The sequence below is a fragment of the Oncorhynchus keta genome, chromosome 14, assembly GCF_023373465.1.
Source record: "Oncorhynchus keta strain PuntledgeMale-10-30-2019 chromosome 14, Oket_V2, whole genome shotgun sequence".
NCBI classification, from domain to species: domain Eukaryota; kingdom Metazoa; phylum Chordata; class Actinopteri; order Salmoniformes; family Salmonidae; genus Oncorhynchus; species Oncorhynchus keta.
The window spans coordinates 41,486,691-41,507,199 of NC_068434.1; the positions used below are offsets into that span (position 1 = coordinate 41,486,691).

Below are 20,509 nucleotides of genomic sequence, written 5' to 3' on the forward strand. Positions count from 1 at the left end.
GTTGCCTGACAATGTCACGAAAATGATGCACAAGCATCGCAGGGGTAGAAGGGCATGGGTTATGAACAGTTTTTTTATTTAAAAAAAAAAAATGTGTCTTTTTTCCTAATCAATGATTGCTGAATAATGATTAACATCAAATATGTTAATTGCTGCATATTGCCTTTATATTTTTGTTCAGTGTAGGTAAATTAAATATTCTATAAGAATCCATGGCTACATATTTAAGTAAAAAAAAATTGTAGCATCTGCAGTAAAAACATGTTTCACACATTTGACAAGCCATTCATGTCCATAGCAGTGATTATATCTAAATGTAGAGCACATGAATGTAGCAAAACCGTTGTCAGTTCGGCTTGAGTTCAGTCAATCAGCTGTTCCAGCCAAACATTGCTCTCCTGAAAGCGCCCCCAGCGGCAGCGTCATTCTCTTGCATGTTCGGGGAGAAATGGCTGCACAAGAGCCATCACCACCATCTTCACTGGAAGGCAACAAACCAGGATTCCCTAAGAAAATTTTGGCGAACAACCTCGAAGAAAAACACATGTGCAATTCTTGTTTGAAAATATTGAGAAGGCCTCTACAAGCCCAATGTGGCCATCGTTTTTGTTCATTCTGTTTCAACAAAATTGTTAGGTGAGTGTCGTGCTCAGACTGGGTGATGTTGCTCTACAAACGCTAACATTAGCTAGCTCGTTAGACTTGCCCATAGCATTCATCAACACACAGTCAGTGTATGTCAACACGTTGCGAGGCTTGCCAGGTGTTTATAAACTCAGTTAATATGATCAAGTATTGATCTAGGTACTGTCACCCTGTTGTATCCCCACAATGACCTTGTTCAAACACATCAATGGTTCTGCAAGTGCAAGCTAACTACTCAGTGGACGAGGATGGATAAGCATTGTTAAGAATTGTTCATGTTAACAGTCCGTAGGCAATCAGTGATTGGTTAGTTATAACGTTAGCTCTTGCAACTGGGTGTTACTTGAGATTAGCGAACAGTTAGCTAGCTAAATTAACCGTATATGTATGTAATAGACTAGAGAAATGGCTGTGCTACATATTTTGTCTTTCAAGTTCTGGACCACATAAATGCAGTGCTTGCATCAAAGAGGACTTGTTTGAGGACCCCACATCTATTCTTAAAGAAGGCGGTGTAAGTACTTGTGTAGTTGATTCAGATATTTGCACAGACTACTGTACATAGCTAATAGAATTTCAAAGATTACCAGAGACTAAGTAGATTGTTTGTAACAGAGGCTATAGTCGTGCATTAATTTTGCAGTCTGTTAAACAGTATTTTTCCTACAGACTCGACACTTAATTACATACTGTAACCCAGTGGTACTAGACAGATTGGATCTCCGTCTAGCAGTATAAAATACACCTACCTCAGTGGAGGCCATTATTATGAGACATCCTCCCCCCAGGAGCCTCCACTGACCTAAATTGCGAGTTATTTACTGACCCGTGCTATGCTTGTTTGGCAACACTTTTCCCACAGCCGAGCCTATATCCGTAATCGGTGGACGGTTCAGATTAGGAACTCGTTGTTTACATCGCTGAGCATTGCCCAAAAATAATTACATCCAATGGTTAGATGCCACCACCCCTCTCCTCCCTAATCAAAACTGAACATGAATGTCAATGTTTGCACGTACACGCTCCATTCTACTTCTTGTCGGCTTCCTGCCTTGCGAGGCTGATTAGATAGGACAAACAGGTGTGAAACGACAGGTGTCTGCTCAAAACTGTGGCACAACATTTGACAAGTTCGTTTTGTATGGCCTGGTGCCCCTGTTGAGTGGAGATTTCACGTAAGGACCAATGGAATCGTCTAAAATGTGCAAACTCCGCCTACCTGGACAGAGTACGTGGGCGGAGCGTGAAGGCAGCAGCACTCATTTCACGAGTTTAGGGCATGCCCGGCCCAGCATGCATTTGTAGTCTACTTGTTTGCTGTTATAGCCCCTTGCTTTATCTACTGTCATGGAGTTCGCAAAATATTTTCATAAAGAAACGGATAAAACACACAGGTGCTATATCAAGGTGATATCAAGGCTATAAAATGAGGACCAAGAGCAAGAGAGGGCGTGCAGTGATGTTGTGTCCACAATTAAATTATTTTGGAATGTGAAAAGACACGTATCCCAAAAGCATGAAGGTGTACCTACTATGTGCACATGCTAAAAGAAAGGAACAAATCAAATCAAAGTTTATTTGTCACATGCGCCGAATACAACAGGTGTAGCCAATGGTGCAAAAATTTATTAGGTGAACAATAGGTGGGTAAAGAAATAAAACAACAGCAAAAAGACAGGCTATATACAGTAGCGAGATTACATACAGACACCGGTTAGTCAGGCTGATTGAGGTAGTATGTACATGTAGACAAGGTTAAAATGACCATATATGATGAACAAAGAGTAGCAGTAGCGTAAAAGAGGGGTTGGCGGGTGGTGTGTGGGACACAATGCAGTTGGGTAAATAACGTGTGTCATTGTAGAAAAGTATTTATAGATAGAAAAAAGAAGAAAAAAAAAATATATATATATACATATATATATATACATATATATAATCTTCATCTCTGCCCAGCCTGGCAAGAGTGGCCAAACTGGTGTTTAGCATCCCCAGTGGCTTTGCAAGTGTGGAGAGGATATTCTCAGCCGGCCTGCTCTCCAGGCACCATCGCATGAGCCTGAAGCCACAGACTTGCCAAACTCGTGTTTCTAAAAATGAAGTCAAAGGCACTAATAAGTAATTTTTCGTTAAATTTGTATTTAATTCTAAGTAAGTCATAACCTAAATGCGCCAGACGATAATGATTTAATACGACAATGTTTAAATGCTGAGGGCTTTATGTACATACCAGCCAATTGTGTCGCACTCGAAAATGCTTAACAATGTATTTCGTTTAAGGCTATAGCTATGAAGTAATTATATAGCCTAAATAATTCATTTTCGTTCCTTCTTAGGCTCCCTGTCTGGCTCCTGGCCTATTTAGTGTTTTTATATGCTGTTTAAAATGACATGTAGCCTATTTGAAATGATGTGCGCTTATTACATGAATCTTTTCTTGTTTATTCAAATACTTTTCATTCAGGTCCATATGGTTTGGTTTCAATACTTCAAAATCATTTGGTAGGTAGTCACAAAAATAGATGGGTGTTGGTTAAATTGTCATTTTAATGAATGGAGCGAATTTGGAGCTGCAGTTTTTTTTCCTGCGAGAGCAGAACGGGTTTTAGCGGCGCTGTTGGAAAGGACATTCTCCATGAATGATGAGTAGGATTGCTCAACTCAGCTCATAGGCTAATTCCCCCGGGGCACCGAGACATGTTAAACGAACTCGTTCATGGAATCCATGTTTGGTTGTTATTTGGAAGGGTGGGTGGTAGCATCTAACAATTGGGTTTAATTATTTCTTGGGCACTACTCAGCGACCCAAAGAACAACTTCCGAATCAGAACCTACTACGGATATATCAAATCAAATGTATTTATATAGCCCTTCTTACATCAGCTGATATCTCAATGTGCTGTACAGAAACCCAGCCTAAAACCCCAAACAGCAAGCAATGCAGGTGTAGAAGCACAGTGGCTAGGAAAAATTCCCTAGAAAGGCCAAAACCTAGGAAGAAACTTAGAGAGGAACCAGGCTTATGAGGGGTGGCTAGTCCTCTTCTGGCGGTGCCGGGTGGAGATTATAACAGAACATGGCCAAGATGTTCAAATGTTCATAAATGACCAGCATGGTCAAATAATAATAATCACAGTAGTTGTTGAGGGTTCAGCAAGTCAGCACTTCAGGAGGAAATATCAGTTGGCTTTTCATAGCCGATCATAGCCGGATATAGGCTCGGACATGGGGGAAGTGTTGCCAAACAACAATAAGCTCAGGTTGGCAAATATCTCAGAAGTTTATAAGACTAAATTGGGCTATGCATACTGGTTTGGTGTTCTCATTTACTCAGAAAACATGTATGTGTTGAATCTTTGTGCTTTAATAATACAATAGTCTTACCTTCCTTTTCCCTCAAGGCTTTTCCTGACAATGCAGCGCGGAGAGAAGTGGAAGCATTGGCAGCTGTTTGTCCAAATGAAGGATGCACTTGGACGGGCAATATCAAAGAATATGAGGCATGGGATTGTTTTGTATTTCTTTATACCAAATAATGTACATGTTTAAAAACTTGTTCAACGTTGTAGGTTTTAAATATGCTGCCCCACTTTCAATTTAACGTCAAATTTGATGCAATCAATAAACACTTTTCCATCCGTAGTTGTGAGTGATGTCATACCAAAAAAATAATGACAGCTGTGATGGAAACAGGAAGTTTTGGTACAATTTTATAAATGCCGACAGAAAATGTGTTCTTTCGACATGGTGGGATCTTTTTGTATCGGTAAAGCAAATTATGTAAGAAGTGGTGGTCATAAGGTGAATGCACCAATTTGTAAGTCGCTCTGGATAAGAGCGTCTGCTAAATTACTTAAATGTAAAATGTAAATGTGGTGGAAATGCCTTTATGTGAAAATATTGATATAATAACCTTCAAATCGAAGTAAACTTGGAGTCACGCGATGACATGGTGTTTGGTTCTCCCTTGGGCTGTGGCGGTCATGACATTTTGTCAGCCGGTGATTGTCATGCAAATAACTGCCGGTCTCACGGTAATTGACCGTTAATAAACATAAACATATTTAGTATCTCCTGCCTTCCACACACAGCCTACAAGCCACATATGCAGACCTTTGGAACATCTATGTTTGATGGAATCACACTATGGGTGGGAAAAGTAGTGTATTTTCTTCGTGCGGATTTTAGAATATTTACATAAATCTGTCACCGATTGGATGGAACCTAGCTATTGTCATTTGTATTTTTTGCAACTCTTAAATAGCACTGATCATTTAAAAAAAATCCTGTTTCAATTACAGATGAACAAGTATAGAAAAAATAGCTAAGTCTACTACATGAATGTTCTTAACAGATTACTAAACCTACAGTGTATTCGTTTGTTTTGAAGTGTTGTTGTCGTGTGTTTTCCAGGTGAACCACGAGGGAAAGTGTGACTTCATGATCATTCTCTGTCCCTCCTGTAAAGAACTCATGAGAACCAATGAGCTGGAGCGCCACAACGAACGAGAATGTCCTGAGAGGACTTTAAACTGCAAATACTGCAAAGAACCTTTCCATTTCAAGAACATCAAGGTAAATCACCATACTTGTCTGCATTTTGTTTCATAATCGAAAGCAGATGTAGAACATGTACTGTTTTGTTATTGGGTGTAGCCTATATGAAAATACATAAACAGTTTTGTTTTCTAGGCTCATGATGAGATCTGTCCAAAGTACCCTATGATTTGTGAAGGCTGCGCAAAGAAAAAGATTCCCAGAGAAAAGGCAAGGATGGACACATTGTTTACTGATTGATTAACCAATTTAAAATGTTGTTACAGTGCAATCGGAAAGTTTTCAGACCCCTTGACCTTTTCCACATTTTGTTACGTAACAGCCATATACTAAAAATGATTAAATAAACTATTTTCTTCATCAATCTACACACAATACACCATAATGACAAAGAAAAAACAGGTTTTTAGAAATTTTTGCAAATCTATAAAAAAAAATAGAAATACCTTATTTACATACAGTGGGGCAAAAAAAGTATTTAGTCAGCCACCAATTGTGCAAGTTCTCCCACTTAACAAAATGAGAGAGGCCTGTAATTTTCATCATAGGTACACTTCAACTATGACAGACAAAATGAGAAAAAAATCCAGAAAATCACATTGTAGTATTTTTAATGAATTTATTTGCAAATTATGGTGGAAAATAAGTATTTGGTCAATAACAAAAGTTTATCTCAATACTTTGTTATATACCCTTTGTTGGCAATGACAGAGGTCAAACGTTTTCTGTAAGTCTTCACCAGATTTTCACACACTGTTGCTGGTATTTTGGCCCATGCAGATCTCCTCTAGAGCAGTGATGTTTTGGGGCTGTTGCTGGGCAACACAGACTTTCAACTCCCTCGAAAGATTTTCAATGGGGTTGAGATCTGGAGACTGGCTAGAGCACTCCAGGACCTTGAAATGCCACTCCTTCATTGCCCGGGCGGTGTGTTTGGGATCATTGTCATGCTGAAAGACCCAGCCATGTTTCATCTTCAATGCCCTTGCTGATGGAAGGAGGTTTTCACTCAAAATCTCACTATACATGGCCCCATTCATTCTTTCCTTTACACGGATCAGTCGTCCTGGTCCCTTTGCAGAAAAACAGCCCCAAAGCATGATGTTTCCACCCCCATGCTTCACAGTAGGTATGGTATTTTTTGGATGCATTCTTTGTCCTCCAAACACGACGAGTTGAGTTTTTACCAAAAGGTTTCATCTGACCATATGACATTCTCCCAATCTTCTTCTGGATCATCCAAATGCTCTCTAGCAAACTTCAGACGGGCCAGGACATGTACTGGCTTAAGCAGGGGGACACGTCTGGCACTGCAGGATTTGAGTCCCTGGGGGCGTAGTGTGTTACTGATGGTAGGCTTTGTTACTTTGGTCCCAGCTCTCTGCAGGTCATTCACTAGGTGTGGTTCTGGGATTTTTGCTCACCATTCTTGTGATCATTTTGACCCCACGGGGTGAGATCTTGCGTGGAGCTCCAGATCGAGGGAGATTATCAGTGGTCTTGTATGTCTTCCATTTCCTAATAATTGCTCCCACAATTGATTTCTTCAAACCAAGCTGCTTACCTATTGCAGATTAAGTCTTCCCAGCCCGCTGCAGGTCTACAATTTTGTTTCTGGTGTCCTTTGACAGCTCTTTGGCCTTGGCCATAGTGGAGTTTGGAGTGTGACTGTTTGAGGTTGTGGACAGGTGTCTTTTATACTGATAACAAGTTCAAACAGGTGCCACTAATACAGGTAACAGGTGGAGGACAGAGGAGCCTCTTAAAGAAGAAGTCACAGGTCTGTGAGAGCCAGAAATCTTGCTTGTTTGTAGGTGACCAAATACTTATTTTCCACCATAACTTGCAAATAAATTCATTAAAAATCGTACAATGTGATTTTCTGGATTTTTTCACTCATTTTGTCTGTCATAGTTGAAGTGTACCTATGGTGAACATTACAGGCCTCTCTCATCTTTTTAAGTGGGAGAACTTGCACAATTGGTGGCTGACTAAATACTTTTTTGCCCCACTATTCAGACCCTTTGCAGTGAGACCTGAAATTGAGCTCCAGTGCATCCTGTTTTCATTGATCATCCTTGAGATGTTTCTACAAATTGATTGGAGTCCACCTGTGATAAATTCAATTAATTGGACATGATTTGGAAAGTCACACATCTGTCTATATAAGGTCCCACAGTTGTCAGAGCAAAAGCCAAGCCATGAAATCGAAGGAATTGTCCGTAGAGTGCCGAGACAGGAATGTGCCGAGGCACAGATCTGGGGAAGGGTACCAAAGAATGTCTGCAGCATTGAAGGTCCCCAAGAACACAGTGGCCTCCATCATTCTTAAATGGAAGAAGTTTGGAACCACCAAGAGCCCGATTGTCACTCTGACAGAGGGGCAACCATTTCTGCAGCACTCCACCAATCAGGCTTTTATGGTAGAGTTGCCAGACGGACGCCACTTCTCAGTTCAAGGCACATGACAGCCCGCTTGGAGTTTGCCAGGAGGCACCTAAAGACTCTCAGACCATGAGAATCAAGATTCTCTAGTCTGAATCCAAGATTGAACCTAACAGCTTGAGAGGATCTGCAGAGAAGAATGAGAGAAACCCCCCAAATACAGGTGTACCAAGCTTGTAGAGTCATACCCAAAAAGATTCCAGGCTGTAATCGCGACCAAAGGTGCTTCAACAAAGTACTGAGTAAAGGGTATAAATACTTATGTAAATGTTATATTTCATTTATTTTTTCAAAATTTGCTAACATTTCCAAAAACGTGTGTAGATTGATGAGGAAATAAACTAAATGAAGCCATTTTAGACTAAGGCTGTAACGTATCAAAATGTTGAAAAAGTCCAGGGGTCTGAATACTTATGAAAGGTAATGAATATTTTTGCTGTAAAAGTGCTTGGATGTTGCTTGATATAAGTTTGTTCTCTCCCTGCAGTATGTGGACCACATCAAGTTCTGCAGTAAATTCAGAGCACCTTGCAGATTTCACGTAGTTGGCTGTGATATGTCTGTAAGTGGACTTTATTTTATCATTACTATATGGATGCCACCTTTATGTTTACTGGGTGAAATTGGAGTGGATTTCGTAAGATTACCAGTTTTTGTGAATGTGTTGACCTTAACCCTACTGTGTATGTGTGTGTGTTTGTATGCAACAACTTTGCCCAAGGTGGAAAAGGAGAAGACCCATGACCATGAGCGTGCATGTTCCTACGAACACTTAAATCTACTCTTGCATTTCATCATGGGCATCAAGGTGAGCCTGGAGAGCTTGCAGCCCCAGAGCCTGGAGCTCGCAGGTCACAAGATCCACGAGCTGCACCAGGCCTTGAGAGAGCTGGAGCTGAAGCTGGGACAGCTGACTCTGGGTGGGGGAGCCCCCGTGCAGGGAGCCTGTGCCCCTACCCTCCCTACCCTGGCCCTCCCTGCCCTGGCCACCTCCTTTACCCCCCTGCCCAGTGCGGTGGGCGCCGCCCTGGAGCTGCAGCTCCACAGTGAGAAGACCAAGGTGGCAGAGCTGAGCCGGCGGTGCCAGGAACTGGAGCTGAAAGTGGGCACCTTCGAGAACATTGTCTGTGTCCTCAACCGAGAGATGGAGCGCTCCTCCACCACCATTGAGGCCTACAACCGCCAGCATCGCCTGGACCAGGACAAGGTTGAGATCCTCAATAACAAGGTAAGGAGGAAGACATCCCCAGTCCCCACTCTGCTTCTATCGACACCAGTCAACTTGCCTCTCTTGTGGCCTGGCTGGTCTAGTGCTAATGCCGCAGCCATTGGCACACATGTCTAAGGCTGGTTCAGAACCTGGGTCTGTAGTGACGTCTTAGACCGCTGCACCACTCGGGAGGCCCCAGAATATATTTTTTAAGACCATAGCTAGGTTTCCATCCAATTGCCAACATATTTATATGCAAATATTCTAAATACTGCACCAGAGATGTGTTTCTATCAAATTGACTTGTTGCTGATGAAAGGCTGTGCGTGTTGACGTAGTTCACATATTTAACAACATTGTGGTTAAATTGCCATGTACCGAAGAAACAAAATACAAGTTAAATGGGTTTCCAGCGCATTTTCACATATACAGTGTGGGTATAGCCTACATAAAGAGATTATTTTGGGCAATAGAGCAAGATTATTTTTATTTGACAAGCGCCAGCCAAGCATCGATAATCATGTCACCAGAAGAAGACCCTTGATATTTATTGAAAGGAGCGTCAAGCTCATCACCTTGCACTTTGACACCCTGGGAAGTTCATCATAACTTATTTTATCTGTAGCCTTCGTAGTGGGAAGACCACGCAACACATCATCGCGTGACTCCAAGTTGACTTCAAAATGGTTTTATATAAATATTTGCGCATTAAAAAAACGTTCCCACTGTGATTTTGCCTAATTTTACCGACACAAAAAAAATCTGACTTTGCCTAGTGTGTTTGGTTGACATTTGTAAAGTTCACTGACAAATTAGCTGTTTCCATCAGGCCTGTCATGAAATGTTTCATCCGCCATGTACTTCACTCGCATAAAAAGGTTGGATGGAAACCTGGTTAATTCCTGTCTTTTGTTGCTGCAGGTGCGTCAGCTGGAGAGAACTGTGGGCCTGAGAGACCTGTCCATTGTGGAGATGGAGGGGAATATTCGGGAAATGTCTGCAGCTACGTTTGATGGTATCTTTGTCTGGAAAATCTCCGATTTCACAAAGAAAAGACAGGATGCTGTTGCTGGCAGAGCCCCAGCTATGTTCTCCCCAGGTAATGTGTTTTTTAAATTTTATCTACCACTTTTATCATTCAAACATCAAAGTCAACCACTCACAATGTCCAATCATGCATTCTGTATTACTGTATTTTACAATTGTTCATTCATGTTTGAAAAATGGTCTGGTTCTGACAAGGCTTCCTTCCTAATCATGTTTATTCATTTTGTAGCATTTTTCACCAGCAAATATGGCTACAAGATGTGCCTACGGATTTATCTGAATGGGGACGGGACGGGACGGGCCAGTCACTTGTCTCTGTTCTTCGTGGTGATGAGGGGACACAGTGACGCCCTCCTCAAGTGGCCCTTCAACCAGAAGGTAAAACTCACTCCTATAACATGTGTTATATATCCTACCTGCAATAAATACTGTACGTTAAACACTCATTACCCTTTTGAACAATGTTTCACTCATGATATCTTGAATGGGTTGCTGCTTGTACCTTTTTTTTGTTTGGTGTGTGTGATACTGTGAGAAGCAGCATGTTAATGTCAGTGTTCTATCTACTCTACCTGTATCATAATGACTGGAATGACAAAGGTCATTATGTATTTCAAGGGCAGTAACATCACTAGTAGCTGTCTGCCCTTCTGCTAAGTCTATTCTTGGTATTTGTCTTGCATGGTAAATGTAGGTAGATCAATGTTTATTTTGTACATTTTAGTCAGTTCCTTGCTACTTGTGTATGTTTGTAAAAACAAAATAAATAGTTGTTCATCACAAAGCATGAATGTTGTCGTTGAGGCTCGATGTACAGGTGGCCTAGCCTAGATGTTGCGATCTGCCAATCCTCTTGTGTTCAGGTGACCCTGATGCTGCTGGATCAGAATAACCGAGAGCACATAATCGATGCCTTCCGTCCCGACATCTCCTCCTCCTCCTTCCAGAGGCCTGTCAGTGACATGAACATCGCCAGCGGCTGCCCACTCTTCTGCCCTCTTCCCAAACTGGACACCAAAAACTCCTACATACGAGATGATACTATATTCATCAAGGCTATTGTTGACCTCACTGGCCTCTAGGTAAAAAGTGTGCCCACTACCCAGGCTCTCTCCCTTGGTTACTTATGTAATCCACTTGTAGGGGTTTGCCATGCCATCCAGGGACCTTGCTGTGCTGTTTTATGTCTCAAATGGCACCCTATTCCCTATGTCGTGCACTACTTTTGACCAGAGCATTATGGGCCCTTGTCTAACGTAGTACACTACATGGGGAATCGGGTGCCATTTGGAACACGTCCGAGATCTTCGGTTAGTATGTGGTTTCTTGGCTAGTTGAAGAGTACACCATTCACAGCACAGTGTTGTGCTAGCCATCATTTAGCTTGACGCCATTGTTACCAAGCAACCAATATCACAATCACATTTTGCAATGTAGTTCTTGTTAAATTGAAAATAGAAAGTGTTGTTCGAGATTTCCCTTCAGTTAGTGGGATAGCCGTTTGCTGTTATTGTATTGATACTACTATGCTACTGCTAACGCTTGTACCATGGACCTCTGGCACTTTAGCTTTGTAGGATGAAAACAGAAACAGAGCAATGGTCGTGTCATTCTGCTAGCGCTAGGCGCTTGTGTAACTGCATTTGATGCTAGATATTTGGTAACCCACTCATTTCGAGCAACTTTTGCATAGACAGACGTGGAGTTCCAACAACTACAATTGATGCCCATTATCTTACCTTTTTAAATGGTCAGCTTGGCACATACTTTGCAGTGCATTTAAGAGTAGGAATTTGAAGTCATCTGACATTTGTGTCAAGCGTTGTGTGCCTCTAATCTCAAGTCCTGTGTTTGTAGTGGTGGCAATTTCTTGAATTCCATGAATTCCAGGTGCAGTATTTGGATTTTGAATCAATGTTGTCTGCGCACATTTTCTTTTCTCTTTTTGAGCTGAGTTGCTATATTAGTTTGCATGTTGGATCTGTGGAAGATACACTGTAGTTTGCAACAGGGTAGTTCACTAAACCTGAATCGCAGCGACCGAGAAGTTGTCAACAGCCTGGTGTTATAGCTTGACGTGGGGAGGACTTTTATTGTGAAGAGATCAAGGATTGTTTACAAATCACTAAACAGGGTCTTAGAAATCTAATGATATTCAAGGGTAAATGTTTATTTGTATTAGTGTTTTCTTCACAGCTTTGAGCTGTTCATTGATTCCAGATCAAATCTGTGACCTAGCTTTTACTATAAGAAGTGCCTGCATCCGTCATAAGTTCATTCTGATCAATGAGCCATTGAACTGTTGATGTGCTCTCCTGTGAAATTGATGGATCCAAAAACGTTTCATTTGTGTGAAAAAGAGCACTTCTCTATCCTTATAAAAACCCTTTTACTGTGGTGTATTTTGGTATGTTCATATGTCCGGTGAAATAATTGTTTGATTTTACTACACCACACAGGCCTAAATATTGCACACTGATGAATTAATGTCATTATACCTGGGAGATGGTGTATTTGGGATCCTTCAGTTGAATAGGGGAGTCTTAGATAACTAACAATTGGCTTTTACATCTAAACGCAAATGAACCCAGGATGTTTTCAAGCCAGTCTCGACACATTGAAACCTCTCTGTGCATGAGGTGTTTCAATAAAGATACACATAATATTAAGTATTGGTTTACTTTAAAGACCAACATTTTATTTGTAATTGTTCTTAATATATGATGAGTGTTCTATTGCTAATTTACGTCACATACGCAAATCGGCAAATGCTGTTATATTACAGGTTTTGCTATTGATGTATGCAGAGAGTGAAATATAGTTACATATCCTCTGTATTTTTCTGCACATTGAAGAAAAAAATTGTAAATGTCACTCTATATGCCAGCATTTTGGATTCGAGATCAAATGTTTCCTATGAGACGACAGTACAGAATGTCACCTTTTTTATTTGAGGGTATATTCATCCCTATCTGTTTTACCATTTAGAAATGAAAGAACTTTATGTATCTAGTCTCCATTCAGTTCCTATTGGGCAAAACATAATTTGAAACGCAACAAAAACAAACTGTAAATGCATCCAACAAGATTGAAGAGTCACAAGCTTGATGTCGTAATTTCGTGCAAGGAATATGGGACCAAATGTAAAACTTTTGACTACTTTAATACACTATATGTGGATTTGTCCAAATACTTAGGAATTAATAGGGGGACTAAATACATAAAGTGCTTTCATTTCTAAACAGTAAAACAGATATGTATAAAAAATACCCCCCAAAAAAGTGGCATTCTATGGTGTCCCCTCGTGAAACATTTGATCTCAAATCCAAAATGCTGGGGTATAGGGCAACATTTGCACATTTTTGCTTCACTGTCCAAATAAATACGGAGGGGAGTTTATCTATAGAATATATATATATATATATGAGAGATTTTATTTATTGATAACATATTATACTGTATGTTGAGATGGTTTAAAAGCATGTCTGGGCTCATTTGAATTGATGTAGGCAAATCAGGAATATAAATATCAGTGGGAACCTTTCTTGATTTCCTCAACATTATGAGGGTGAAGACATGTTCAATTGCAGTTTACACGCCTTCAGTAATCAGTCTGAGAAATTGTCTGTGGTATTGTTTGTACATGCATAAATAATATACTATTTATTTTATCTAGCCAGTAGACATGGTTGTCATCTCCTATTATGCAGACTGCATTTAGCATGTACAGTTGTGTTAATTATAACATATACATGCTGCTAGAATATATACAATTATACTCATACTAGTCTACGCTGAAGCATATTACATCCATATCTTTGCATTTATGTGCCAACTATTGCTAATTGATATGGTATCTATTTTTGTATCTCTTGCAAAAGTAACTTTGTGTTGTAACATTAATTTGATCGTCTTAAGGCTGTGGTTAATAACGTTTTCAGTTCTCTCCCCCTCCATAGACTTTCAGCAGTGCCATCTGATGATCATACTGATCTGCACATGATCTGAGGTAATTACCTTAGAAATAGAATCACTAGAACAGGCCTGCAGGAACCTCAGACCATGGCATGTTCGCTGGTAAATTCATGGGTACACTCCAAATGGCAAACCTTGTATTCTATTTCTACGGGGACAATACTCACCACTCCTTTTTTTTTCTGTCCATTCAAATGTGTTGAATGCTCTGTTGCTCGTTTCATCTTGATCAATTTGTTGCTTTAGCAAGTGTTTGCATGAGTCCTTGTCTGTTAAGGGAAAACATCAAACGTACTGTATCGTCATAGGAAATACCCTCTATGGTTACATTGCAAAACGTTGTTCGTTAGATGCTGTTATTCTTTAGTCATATATAAAAACGTGTTTCTCTACCTGGACTACTTTCTGTTATTGTCTTTTTTCCTTGTTTTTCATTTCTTGATATTTCCCAATATTTCCAAACTACTGACTGAAGGTCGAATCAAAGATAATTAGTCCTATACACATGTTTTAAAATGTAATAGTCAGTTGGTTTCCAGAACTCATTTCACCACACGGGGGCACACTATACTAGCGGTTGAAAAAGTAATGTATGGTAAGGAAAATAACAATTGTGTTACATCAGAGACCTGACAAGTTTTATTGAGAAGAAAACGGAAAGAAATAGGATTGTAAATTGATAAATCAATCTGATTATATTCATATAAAATGGCATTGCCAAATGAAAGAACATGGATCTTATAATAAACTTTCTGGCTAATTTAACGGATGACAATTCAGGGGTACGAGAAAGTTTTCCTTCTATATGATCTGTTTGCCCCTTATATGACACTCTCTGCTCTACCCTCCTGACCCCCTCTTCTCTCATGTCACACTCACACATAGTCCTTAAGGAAATGTAGCATGGTGCTGTAGAGCGGTCACCCTCTGTGCTGATGTTTTTTTCCCAGAGCTCAGTTTTACCTCAGAGACCCTGTGGTTTAGGTCTATGTGGCATGTCTCCCCATCTTCCTGACAAAACTATGTATGTGAGAGTGTCTGATCTCTGTTGGATAGTAGAGGTTCTGTCAAAGCCTCTTTCTTTTCATGTTCCACAAACAATGGCCCCCTTGTATAGAGAGCCCATCCAAGATGGCACCAGATTATTCTACATCTGCTGCTGTATGTACATCATTGGCTCCTTATTGCCCAGAACAGCTAACAGTGGTTCTCATTGAATGTCTACCAACATCTGATAAAGATTTACCTTAGTAGTTCTGATAGAGGTATAGTCTACAATTCAAGATATGCAGCTGTAACCTGACATTTGGACGAGCAAGAAGATATAAAATGTCATTCATGTATTAAGGGGGTTTTGAAGGTTTTATACTACTGTAGCCTTTGAATGAATTGGCTAATATGTTAGCGAACAAATCAAAGAACTTGGCAGTAAATAGTTAGAGCTAGTAAGCAAAGTAAGCATCCAGGTGTGTTCCGCCAGTTGTCTTGTCACGAGTACAGCAGTATGGGTTTGATAACCATGGGAGACCAGTATGAAAAATGTGTGCACTCACTACTGCTCTGGATAAGAGTGTCTGCTAAATGACGCCTAAAATGTAATACTAGTATTAATGTTTTAGTTAAACAATTATTTGTTGTAAAACAACTTTTGAGTCCCTTGAACATGTGCATATGTTAAGCTAAGCAAATACTATACCACTATTTTTAAAAAGGCATACATACCATGCATCCCAAGTGATGCCCTATCCTCTACATAGTGCACTACTTTTGATCAGAGCTCTATGGGCCTAGTCGAAAGTTGTGCCCTATATAGGGGATAGGGTGCCATTTCACACACAGACACCAACATATTTATTCAATTCTCTAGAGAGAGTCGAAAGGTTCAAGGTGATTTTTCTTTTTCTGAATGCGGAGGTTCAAAAATGGTGTCCACTTTGAGTAAACTATGCACCGCAGGGATTAGAGGAAATGACCAATGACAAGTCCTCTGGAGGAAGGGTGAGGGTAGGTTAAGGATGCTCAAACATCTTTATGAATGAGCCCATGGTTGTCCACACAAGCACATCATTGTAAAGGTATCCTGTATACCGAGCTTCTGGTTTAAATATTGAACATCAAAAGTTGGGAAGTGCATGAAGAGGTTTTCTCCTGTTTGGAACCATTAACATAATCCATTTAAAGTTATGCATCAGTGGTTAGTTATGTATTCTTTATATAAATCATTTCTATTTTGCTGTTGGTCCTAAACAGAGTAGCCTGTTGCCGCATTCAGGTCATGTCAGAAACTCGGGATGTTAGAGAACATTCTGCTGCAAATATATGCAATTTGCGGTGGGGCGGAGAGTAGATTTAGCAATTTTGTAACTCATTTCATGCAATTCTACTCATGTTGCCATGGGCAAACTTTTATATCCGTTTTACAGCAAGTTCCTGCGATTCTACACATTTTGCCATAAGTTGGGCATATTGTTTTAGTTTTTTTATATATCTGACAGAGTGCTTAACAAAATCAATGTGGACACCGGTCAGAAATGGACCATGATTACTACAAATGTAGATAGCTGGCCTCGACTAATATTCAATCTACATTTGTTTGAACTGACATGGGTTAATTGAGTGACTGACCTAACAAGAGAGAAACTGCTAATGCAGTTATATATTTCGAAATGACATCTTGTATATTCTTTAACTCTCAACAGTAAATTGAGACCCCAACCCCAGTTTCCGGTATGACGTGAATATATATGAGGACATTGTAATCTACTTAATATAATTATGTGCATTCTGAGTCTTTTCTTGAGATATTTTTTTTAAGCTCGATTCACCGAAAAGAGACGTTCATTTGGCTTCCAAACGGCTCTTTTTTGTTCAGCGGTGCTTAAAATGTATGAGAAATCGAATATTTATAATGTTGTTATCTGGAGCTCAAAAACTAGCATTAACAGTCTGCAAATCAGAGGCAGCCAAATGAACGTATCTTTTCACAGACGCAATTTGGTTCCCGACGTTCACCAAAAAGAGCCGTTCGTTCGTGTACGACCACTATTATATAATGTTATCGGCAAGCAGCGAGCACTATAAATTGTAGTTAAGGTATACTTGAGGGATTAACTGAAGAAATACACTAAGGGAATTCATCTACGTGCCTAGTGTAGCTAAGCGAAAGAGAGTGGGGGTGGATTTGGACACACGCTTAACTAAACCCTGAGAGTCATCTGAGGGAGAAAATATACTACGGTAGCCATACTGTACTGTAGGCTTCAATATCCTTATTTTAATTTGACATTTAAGGTAAATTGGGAATGCTATTACCTAAAGCAAAACATGAGTTAGCAAGTGTATGACCATTAACAATATGGTGTATTAAGAATAAGTGGGACAATTCTGCCTCTTTCGACATCTAACATATTAGCCCAACACATGATACATTTCTGAAATCCTCAAGATGTTTTCTAACGCAGGTTAGATAAACTGTGACACCCTTATTATAGTCCTAATTGTACCTCAATGACAATTCAATGTGATTAGGAAACATCTGAGGATTTCGGAAATGTATGGGTTTATAGCGAAGAGGCGGCTCCGGGATGCTGGCCTTCTAGGCAAAGAAAGAGAAAAAGCCACATCTCAGACTGGCCAATAAAAATAAAAGATTTAGATGGGCAAAAGAACACAGACACTGGACAGAGGAACTCTGCCTAGAAGGCCAGCATCCTGGAGTCCCCTCTTCTCTGTTGACCCTGAGACTTGTGTTTTGCTGGTACTATTTTATGAAGCTGCCAGTTGAGGACTTGTGAGGGGTCTGTTTTTCAAACTAGACACTCTAATGTACTTCAAATCAAAGTTTATTTGTCACGTGCACCGAATACAACAGGTGTAGTAGACCTTACAGTGGAATGCTTACTTACAGGCTCTAACCAATAGTGCAAAAAATGTATTAGGTGAACAATAAATAAATAAAGTAAAGAAATAAAACAACAGTAAAACAGGCTATATACAGTAGCGAGGCTACATACAGACACCGGTTAGTCAGGCTGATTGAGGTAGTATGTACATGTAGCTCTGGTTAAAGTGACTGCATATATGATGAACAGAGAGTAACAGAAGTGTAAAAATAGGGGTTGGCGGGTGGCAGGACACAATGCAGATAGCCCGGTTAGCCAATGTGCGGGAGCACTGGTTGGTCGGCCCAATTGAGGTAGTATGTACAGTTTTTTACTTTTTTTTTACCCCCTTTTTCTCCCCAATTTCGTGGTATCCAATTGTTAGTAGTTACTGTCTTGTCTCATCGCTGCAACTCCCGTACGGACTCGGGAGAGGCAAAGATCGAGAGCCATGCGTCCTCCGAAACACAAGCCACACTGCTTCTTAACACAGTGCGCATCTAACCCGGAAGTCAGCCGCACCAATGTGTCGGAGGACGTGCACTGCCCCCCGCCCGCCACAGGAGTCGCCAGTGCGCAATGAGACAAGGATATCCCCGCCGGCCAAACCCTCCCTAACCCAGATGACGCAAGGCCAATTGTGCGCCTCCCTATGGGCCTCCCGGTCACGGCCGTGTGCGATAGAGCCTGGGCTCAAACCCAGAGTCTCTGGTGGCACAGCTAGCACTGCGATGCAGTGCCTTAGACCACTGCGCCACCCAGGAGGCCATGAATGTATTGTTAAAGTGACTATGCATATATGATAAACAGAGAGTAGCAGCAGCATAAAAAGAGGTTGGGGTGGCACAAAATGCAAATAGTCCGGGTAGCCATTTGATTACATGTTCAGGAGTCTTATGGAGTCTTATGGCTTGGTGGTAAAAACTGTTGAGAAACATTTTTGTCCTAGACTTGGCACTCCGGTACCGCTTGCCATGCGGTAGTAGAGAGAACAGTCTATGACTGGGGTGGCTGGGGTCTTTGACAATTTTTAGGGCCTTCCTCTGACACCACATGGTGTAGAGGTCCTGGATGGCAGGCAGCTTAGCCCCAGTGATGTACTGGGCGTACGCACTACCCTCTAGTGCCTTGCGGTCAGAGGCCGAGCAATTGCCATACCAGGCAGTGATGCAACCAGTAAGGATGCTCTCGATGTTGCAGCTGTAGAACCTTTTGAGGATCTCAGGACCCATGCCAAATCTTTTAAGTTTCCTGAGGGGGAATAGGCTTTGTCGTGCCCTCTTCACGACTGTCTTGCTGTGTTTGGACCATTCTAGTTTGTTGTTGATGTGGACACCAAGGAACTTGAAGCTCTCAACCTGCTCCACTACAGCCCCGTCGATGAGAACGGTGGCATTCTTGGTCCTCCTTTTCCCGTAGTCCACAATAATCTCCTTAGTCTTGGTTACGTTGAGGGATAGGTTGTTATTCTGGCACAACCCGGGCCAGGTCTCTGACTTCCTCCCTATAGGCTGTCTTGTCATAGTCGGTGATCAGGCCTACCACTGTTGTGTCATCTGCAAACTTAATGATGGTGTTGGAGTCATGCCTGGCCATGCAGTCGTGAGTGAACAGGGAGTACAGGAGGGGACTGAGCACACACCCCTGGGGATCTCCAGTGTTGAGGATCAGCGTGGCAGATGTGTTGCTACCTACCCTCACCACCTGGGGGCGGCCCGTCAGGAAGTCCAGGATCTAGTTGCAGAGGGAGGTGTTCAGTCCTAGGATCCTTAGCTTAGTGATGAGCTTTGAGGGTACTATGGTGTTGAACGCTGAGCTGTAGTCAATGAATAGCATTCTCACATAAGTGTTCCTTTTGTCCAGGTGGGAAAGGGCAGTTTGGAGTGTAATAGAGATGGCATCATCTGTGGATATGTTTGGGCAGTATGCAAATTGGAGTGGGTCGAGGGTTTCTGGGATAATGGTGTTGATGTGAGCCATTACCAACCTTTCAAAGCACTTCATGGCTATGGACGTGAGTGCTACGGGTCTGTAGTCATTTAGGCAGGTTGCCTTTGTGTTCTTGGGTACAGGGACTATGGTGGTCTGCTTGAAACATGTTGGTATTACAGACTTAATCAGGGACATGTTGAAAATGTCAGTGAAGACACCTGTCATTTGGTCAGCACATGCCTCTTGCTCAGTTGTGCACCAGGGCCTCCCACTCCTCTTTCTATTCTGGTTAGAGACAGTTTGTGCTGTTCTGTGAAGGGAGTAGTACACAGCGTTGTACGAGATCTTCAGTTTCATGGCAATTTCTCACATAGAATAGCCTTCCTTTCTCAGAACAGACTGACGAGTTTCAGAAGAAAGTTCTTTGTTTCTGGCCATGTTGAGCCTGTAATCGAACCCACAAATGCTGATGCTACAGACACTCAATTAGCTTAAAGGAGGACAGTTGTATTGCTTCGTTAATCAGGACAACAGTTTTCAGCTGTGCTAACATAATTGCAAAATGGTTTTCTAATGATCAATTAGCCTTTTAAAATGATAAACTTGGATTAGCTAACACATCGTGCCATTGGAACACAGGTGTGATGGTTGCTGATAATGGGACTCTGTACGCCTATGTAGATATTCCATAAAAAATCTGCAGTTTCCAGCTGCAACAGTCATTTTCAACATGTATATTTCTACACTGTATTTCTGATCAATTTGATGTTATTTTAATGGGCAAAAAATGTGATTTTCTTTCGAAACAAGGACATTT

At 41.1% G+C, this 20,509-nt stretch overlaps 1 protein-coding gene across 2 annotated transcripts; it reads left to right on the top strand.

Annotated features, from left to right (window-relative positions):
* The first annotated feature begins 448 nt into the window (after window positions 1-448).
* LOC118393434 (TNF receptor-associated factor 2-like) lies at window positions 449-14,277 on the top strand. Of its 2 annotated transcripts, none has more exons than XM_035786101.2 (10): window positions 449-636; window positions 1,081-1,159; window positions 4,047-4,145; window positions 5,059-5,220; window positions 5,338-5,412; window positions 8,135-8,209; window positions 8,369-8,875; window positions 9,779-9,956; window positions 10,134-10,282; window positions 10,768-14,277. In XM_035786101.2, exons 1-10 carry the CDS (start codon window positions 449-451, stop codon window positions 10,984-10,986), a joined length of 1,731 nt encoding a protein of 576 aa, XP_035641994.2. In that variant the 3' UTR covers window positions 10,987-14,277. The 2 variants fall into 2 exon arrangements, with proteins under 2 accessions (XP_035641994.2, XP_035641995.2); XM_035786102.2 differs by having other exon boundaries at window positions 8,456-8,875.
* The last annotated feature ends 6,232 nt before the right edge of the window (window positions 14,278-20,509 follow it).